Genomic DNA, 8,217 nt, shown 5'->3' on the forward strand with positions numbered 1-8,217 from the left:
TACCCTCCCGCTGGAATGGTGCATATTGATGTACTCACATTTGCATGTTTTCGAACTGCAAAGTTGGCAGAAGCTGGGGCTAACAGCGGGAGCTCACCCTGCTCCCTGGATTCCAATCACCAACCTTTTGGTCAGCAAGGTCAGCAGCTCAGTAGTTTAATCCACTGTGCCACCGGGGCCCCCCTATATGTATGTATATATGTGTATGTGTGTGTGTGTATTTGTATGTATGTGTGTGTATTTGTATGTATGTATGTGTGTGTGTGTATATATATGTGTGTGTGTATGTGTGTGTGTGTGTGTGTGTGTATATATATATATATATATATACATATACACACACACACACACACACATACACACATACATACATACATACACGCCCCCGGTGGTGCAGTGGGTTAAACCACTGAACTGTTAAATTTGTTGACCAAAAGGCTGCAGGTTCGAATCCAGGGAGTGGTGTGAGCTTCCACTGTCAGCCCCAGCTTCTGCCAACCTAGCAGTTTGAAAACATGCAAATGTGAGTAGATCAATAGGTACCACTTCGGTGGGAAGGTAACAGCGCTCCATGCAGTCATGTTAGCCACATGACCTTGGAGGTGTCTATGGACAACACCAGCTTTTCGACTTAGAAATGAAGGTGAGCACCAACCTCCCAGAGTCGGACACGACTGGACTTAATGTCAGGAGAAAATCTTTACCTTACTATGTGTGCATATATGTGTGTGCGCGTACAGAGAGAGTTTGGATCGCACAGGGAAAGATTAACATCCTTGCGGTGTTTCTTTTGCTGTCTGTGCTCCTGTTTAGAATATTTCCCCTCACTTTCTGTCTCTGTCAGAATTGGATTTTGCAAAATTTGGCTAGTTGTGGAAACAAGGATTGGAGATAAAGCTTCAGTGGAGACCCCTTTAGCCCATGACAACAACTCTTCCAGGAGTGAATTTCTTTCCCAGTGGTAGATTCCTCTCACTTCCTGTTGTTTCAGCCCATACGTTCTTAATTATGAGTCGTTTGTAGGTCCTTTATCTGAAGGAAATGTTGAGAAGTTCCTTCCTTATTTGTTCAATACGCTTTCATGGAGCAATGGGTCTCAAACTCTGGTCCTTCCAGAAGTTTCCCAACTCATGATCGTCATGACTGGTTGAGGTAGTGGGAATTGGAGTCCAAAGTATTCGTAGGAGCAAACATTGAGAATTATCCATCATTGAGTCATGCTGGAGGATCTTGAGTAGAGTTTTCCAAACTTTCCATGTTGGAGACACTTTTCATGTTGGAGACATGCATCGTTTTGCAACACAGTCATTCAGTTTTACTAGCAAACCGGAGGAGATAGATAGATAGATAGATAGATAGATAGATAGAGTGCTAGCTGTCCCCTGCCACACGTTGCTGTGGCCCATATGGACATTCTGTGTGGGAGGTTTGGCCCAATTCTATCGATGGTGGGGTTCAGAATGCTCTGTGATTGTAGGTGAACTATAAATCCCAGCAACTACAACTCCCACATGTCAAGATTCTATTTTACCCAAACTCCACCAGTGTTCACATTTGGGCATTTTGAGTATTCGTTTGGAGTTTGGTCCAGATCCATCATTGTTTGAGTCCACAGTGATCTCTGGATGTAGGTGAACTACAACTCCAAAACCTAACTGCTAAGCTGGCAGGAGCTGGGGCTAACAACAGGAGCTCACCCTTCTCCCCAGATTCAAATTGCCAAACTTTCGGTCAGCAAGTTCAGCAGCTCAGCAGTTTAATCCACTGTGCCACTGGGGCCCCCTATATGTGTGTGTGTGTGTGTGTGTGTATGTATGTGTGTGTGTATATATATATATATATATATATATATATATATATATATATATAGGGGGCCCGGATTCGAACAGCCAACCTTTCGGTCAACAAGTTTAGCAGCTCAGCGGTTTAACCCACTGCACCACCCTATATATATGTGTGTGTTTGTGTGTGTGTGTGTGTGTGTGTGTGTGTGTGTGTATATATATATATATATATATATATATATATATATATATATATATAGGGTGGTGCAGTGGGTTAAACCGCTGAGCTGCTGAAGTTGCTGACCGAAAGGTTGGCAGTTCGAATCTGGGGAGCGGTTCCTATAGATTCCTACAGATTCCTATAGAGAGGAATCTGTATTAATCAAGTCCACGAGTAACACTATAGGACCACACAGCCATATAACCCAGAATATCAGGTCAGATAATCCACAATATCTGCTTTGAACTGGATTATCTGAGTCCACACTGCCATATAAGGTGGATTTTATACATCTGTGTGGAAGGGGTCTGAGTAACAAAATTTGAAACTTTGTTCCTGGCTTGAAAGTGGTGTTTCCTTTTTAAATGTGTGGTACGTACGTACTTTGCAAGTAGTTGTTATCCTCCAGAAACTTTGTTTCTATGGCAGCTCACAAACTTATGTTGGAATGAAAATCACACGTAGTTCACGTTTTACCAGTCCACATACTGTCTTTATTTATTTATTTACTATATTTGTATACCGCCCGTCTCAGCCCTTTTGCCAGATAAAAAATATGCTACGCAGATGATCAGTACAGAACAGAAAGTTTACTCTTTAAAACGCAGAGCAACATATATACAACCATGTGAACAGTTGTGTTGACTCACACAATGTCCTTTGAGAGAGATTCAAAATAGTCTTTAGGTGTCCATGTGGAAGATCTTCCAGCAGCTTAGAAGCGAGAACTCAAACTGTCTCTTTGTAAGCTTCTGCACAGCTAACAGCCTAAATATGTAACTGTTGCCAAAATCCCAGGCTCGGCTAGCCTCTTAGGAATGGCCCAGCCAATCAGCTTCATGCTTTGCATTTTCAGTTAACACACTCACCAACTGATTTTACATGCCGTAACAAAACTGTATTGATTGAGACTCGATGAGATAGTCATTGGAAAGCTTCAGTAAAATGTGCTGCAGGATGTCCCCCCCCCCCCCCCCAAAAAGAAGATTTTTGCAGTTTAATAAACATTCTTGCAGGATTGAGGGTCAACATCCCATTTTAAGGATCCCATGAGCCATTTGATTACATAGACCTCACAACCTCTGAGGATGCCTGCCATAGATCTTGAGAGGTCGGACTTGGCCACAATGGTCCACACTCTGGTTACATCCCGAATAGACTACTGCAACACACTCTACATGGGGTTGCCTCTGAAGACTGTTCGGAAGCTCCAGCTCATCCATCGCTCGGCAGCCAGGCTGCCCATGCCTGCTGTAGTGCAACCCTCCATGGGTGTGATATCTATAGTTTCACTGACCCATGCTCTCCAAAATGTTCCTCCCCAACAGTGTTTGTTGACCTCTTTAGGTGTATTTCTATGGCACAATCAAAACCCTAAACAGCTCTGGCCCAGCTTACCTGTCTGAATGTATCTCCCTCTATGAACCCCCAAGGATCTTAAGACCCTGCTCTCGGTCCCGTCGCCATCACAATCACATTTGGTGGGAACGAGAGACAGAGTCTTCTCGGTGGTGGCCCCTCGGCTGTGGAACGCCCCGCCCCCCAAACGAGAATAGATCTGCCTCCTTCTTCATGACCTTCCAGAAAAAGCTCAAACCCTGGTTATGGGATCAAGCATTCGCAGGACAGATGGTTTTAACAGACTGTTTGAACTGACAGCTATGGATTTATATATTTATTTATTTTTCATGTCAGAAGCAGACCAGACAGTTGTGTTGCATTTTTTAGGAAACAAACAAACAGACAGACAAAACACAAAGTTTGCAAGCTTGGTAGTTGATTACATGTCCTTTGACCAGTATCTGGCCACTTGGAGTGCTTCTGGTGTTGCCGCAAGGAGGTCCTCCATTGTGCATGTGGCAGGGCTCAGGGTGCATTGCAGCAGGTGGTCAGTGGTTTGCTCTTCTCCACACTCACATGTCGTGGACTCTACTTTGTGGCCCCATTTCTCAAGGTTGGCTCTGCATCTCGTGGTGCCAGAGCACAGTCTGTTCAGCGTCTTCCAAGTCGCCCAGTCTTCTGTGTGCCCAGGGGGGAGTCTCTCATTTGGTATCAGCCATTGGTTGAGGTTCTGGGTTTGAGCCTGCCACTTTTGGACTCTCGCTTGCTGAGGTGTTCCAGCAAGTGTCTCTGTAGATCTTAGAAAACTATTTCTTGATTTAAATCGTTGATGTGCTGGCTGATACCCAAACAGGGGGTGAGCTGGAGATGTCTCTGCCTTGGTCCTTTCACTATTGGCTGCTACTTCCCGGCAGATGTTAGATGGTGTAATACCGGCTAAACAGTGTAATTTCTCCAGTGGTGTAGGGCGCAGACACCCCATGATAATGCAGCATGTCTCATTAAGAGCCACATCCACTGTTTTAGTGTGGTGAGATGTGTTCCACGCTGGGCATGCATACTGGGCATTGATTTGGAGGATGACATGAAATGGCGTATTGTTTCAATGTATTTATAACTGGGAATGAGAGACAGGGCCTTCTCAGTGGTGGCCCCCCGGCTATGGAACACCCTCCCTAGGGACATTAGATCGGCCCCCTCCCTCCTGACATTTTGAAAGAGGGTTAAGACCTGGCTGTTCGAGCAGGCATTTGCAGACGCAGTATAACTGATTGAGACTCATGGAATGACAGGACGATGTGATGGAAAATGATTTTAATGATGGGACGCTGAGAACTATATTTTATGATTTTAATTGTTTATTGTTTTTATACAGTTTATACTATATTTAATTGCTTATGACTGTACTTTATCTTGTGGGGCATTGATTGCCAAATGTAAGCCGCCTTGAGTCGCCTCTGGGCTGAGAGGGGCGGTATACAAGTGTAGTAAATAAATAAATAAATGGTTTTTAATGTAAGTTAAATGTAATTTATGTTGTATATTGTTTGGCACTGAATGGTGCCTGCTGGTAGCTGTCCTGAGTCCCTCTTCGGAGGCAAGAAGGATGGGATTGGATAGAAATGCTCTTAATAGATAGATAGATGATAGATAGATAGATAGATAGATAGATAGATAGATAGATAGATAGATAGATGCAGGCGAAACATCAGGAAAAAATGCTTCTGGAACATGGCCATACAACCTGAAAAACTTACAGCAACCCAAAGCCACTAAAGTCAATCTTGCAAATGTAGACGGTGTGATGCATCTCTTTAAACAGCCTCTCTTTGCTTCCTATAGGTATTTCCTTCGGTGAGCACGATGACCTCCAGTTTGGGGCCCATGAATCCGATAAATTCCTACGTGACGTTGAACCCGCTGACGTCCCCCAGCTCCATGAACATGGCGTATCCCAACAGTGGCTTGAGCAGCCCATCTCTCACCGGACTGACCAACGCTGCCAGTCCTATCGGCCTCCCGACAGTGGCCTCTCCGGTCAGTCCAGTACTGACTCCGCTGGGCGGCCAGTCCTCGGGCCTCAATTCCCTCTCACCGTACCAAAACGTCGGCCAGGCGATGACCCCGCTGGGCTACTCTCCGTCCAGCATGAACCGGCCCAAGGAGATCGGCAAGTCCTACCGGCGCACGTTGACCCACGCCAAGCCGCCCTACTCGTACATCTCCCTCATCACCATGGCCATCCAGCAGGCCCCCAGCAAGATGCTGACCCTCAACGAGATCTACCAGTGGATCATGGACCTCTTCCCCTACTATCGTGAAAACCAGCAGCGCTGGCAGAACTCCATCCGCCACTCCCTCTCCTTCAACGACTGCTTTGTCAAGGTGGCCCGCTCCCCGGACAAGCCCGGAAAAGGCTCCTACTGGGCCCTGCACCCCAATTCGGGCAACATGTTTGAGAACGGCTGCTACCTGCGGCGCCAGAAGCGCTTCAAAATCGAGGACAAGGCCAAGAAGGTCAACGCAAAGTCTTCCGGCGGCCAAGACCCAGCTTCCAAGGTGTCAGATGGGCTCCAGGAAGGGCAGAGTCCCAACACTGGTTCGGAAGGGGCCGAGTCGGGCCACTCCGACACCTCTCACGGCTCGGAGGAGCAACGAGGCTTGGTCCAGCTGGATTGTTCGGGGGGTCAGGGCTCGTCCCCGGCGTCCGAGGCCTCCCCGGCCCCCATTTCCCAGTCCTTGAATAGCCACTACTTTGCCACCTCCATCACCAACCTAGATCTCCCCAGCGACCTCAAAATGGACCCTCAGTTCAACTTCAACCACCCTTTTTCCATCACCAACCTGATGTCAACAGAGCAGAGTCAGAAGGTTGACCTCAAGTCCTACGAGCAAGCCATGGCGTACAGCGGTTACGGCTCCCCACATTCGGTGGAGAGCAAACATCCCTATGAGACCTCCACCTCCCTCAGCGAGACCGGCTCCTACTACCAGAGCCTCTACAACCGCTCCTTGCTCAACGCTTCGTAGGGTTGTCTTGTTGCAATGCAGACAAAAAAATAAAATAGGGGAGAAGGAGGCCAGAAGTATAAGAGATGCTCTTCCTGGTGCCTTCATCATCAAGACCTTCCCAGTGCCAATCTCTTGCCACAAGGCCAATGGAAAGGAGTATCAAAGCCATCATCATCATCAAGAGACCTGATCTACTGGACTCTTATGTTTTCCAGACCAACATTGTCTCATAGTGGTCAACGGCCTGTCATTTCAGTAGACTCATTTGCCCATAATGATTAGGAGAGCAGCAAGGAAGAAAAAGTCCGTGTCTTACTGCAACCTGCCAACCGCCCCATGGATATGAAGGATTGGAATTTGGACTTGGAAGCCTCCAACTCAATGATCCTTCCATCTTCACCTTGGCCTGGTTGCTAGATCCTTCCATCTTCACCTTGGCATGGTTGCACTCTTCCCAAGAGCAAATCCAGCCATCTCCAACGGATCGGCCCCACTTGTTGATACGTTCACCAGTGGAGCGTTGATGGGAATCCATGCATACGTGAGAAGAAACATATAGGAAAGGTCATTCTGAAAGACAGACCGATCTGAGGACCATCCCTTGGTCCAGAACAGGTTGACTTTCCGGCTCCAACGCAGATGTTACAGTCAATGATCGAACTCTCATTTTCAGCTTCTCGAACCCACCATTAGGTCAGAATCACGCTTGGCAAACTCTGTTGTTACACGCAAAGGGGTTTGGTTACACCAAAGACATTTTAGGTCTACGACTAAAGAGGAGCAAGAAGAATACAGTTCCAATATTATTATTATTTTTGTAAATGCGGCTTTGTATTTAAATATTTGTGCCTTCTGTCAGGGGAAAAGGGTCAGAGTTGATTTAATATATCGTACTTTAGAGACAATTCAGGGGGGTGCCTTTTGTTCCTGTCTCTCTTTTTGGTATTATCAATCATTAAAACCCACGGTATCCAGTGCCCACCTCCTTGTTATCACTCTGGTCTTGTGCAAAGAAATATCGTACCCAAGACACACAAAAATATACTCACTTGGATTGAAAACAAACCCTATTCCAAGAAACAGATGATTCAGTCCAACTCATTGGCAGACTGGACATCTGTCCAAAGCCATATTTGCGACACTATATTTATTTTAATATTTATATGTTATTTTAGTAGTGTTACGTTCCAGGACCACCCGCAAAAAGTGAAAATCCACTAAGTAGGGACACTATATTTATTTTAATATTTATACATTATTTTAGTAGAGTTACGTTCCAGGACCACCCGCAAAAAGTGAAAATCCACAAAATAGGGACCCGCGAAAAGTGAAAATCCACTAAGTAGGGACACTATATTTATTTTAATATTTATACATTATTTTAGTAGTGTTACATTGCAGGACCACCCGCGAAAAGTGAAAATCCACTAAGTAGGGACACTATATTTATTTTAATATTTATACATTATTTTAGTAGAGTTACGTTCCAGGACCACCCGCGAAAAGTGAAAATCCACAAAATAGGGACACTATATTTATTTTAATATTTATACATTATTTTAGTAGTGTTACATTCCAGGACCACCCGCGAAAAGTGAAAATCCGCAAAGTAGGGACGCTATATTTATTTTAATATTTATACATTATTTTAGTAGTGTTCCGTTTGAGGACCACCCACAAAAAGTGAAAATACACGAAGTAGGGACGCTATATTTATTTTAATATTTATACATTATTTTAGTAGTGTTACGTTCCAGGACCACCTGCGAAAAGTGAAAATCCATGAAGTAGGGACACTATATTTATTTTAATATTTATACATTATTTTAGTAGTGTTACATTCTTGGACCACCCGCGAAA

The 8,217-nt window shown here is 45.1% G+C and overlaps 1 protein-coding gene across 1 annotated transcript in view; it reads left to right on the plus strand.

Moving 5' to 3' along the window:
* Positions 1-7,336, plus strand: part of LOC137095533 (hepatocyte nuclear factor 3-gamma-like) — a 44,384-nt gene extending 37,048 nt beyond the window's left edge. The window contains exon 2 of the mRNA XM_067462307.1: positions 5,188-7,336. Within this exon, the coding sequence (XP_067318408.1) occupies positions 5,188-6,375 (1,188 nt within the window). The 3' untranslated portion in view covers positions 6,376-7,336. The remainder of the gene's footprint in view (positions 1-5,187) is intronic.
* Positions 7,337-8,217: the final 881 nt, after the last annotated feature.

Source organism: Anolis sagrei, chromosome Y, assembly GCF_037176765.1.
Source record: "Anolis sagrei isolate rAnoSag1 chromosome Y, rAnoSag1.mat, whole genome shotgun sequence".
NCBI lineage: Eukaryota > Metazoa > Chordata > Lepidosauria > Squamata > Dactyloidae > Anolis > Anolis sagrei.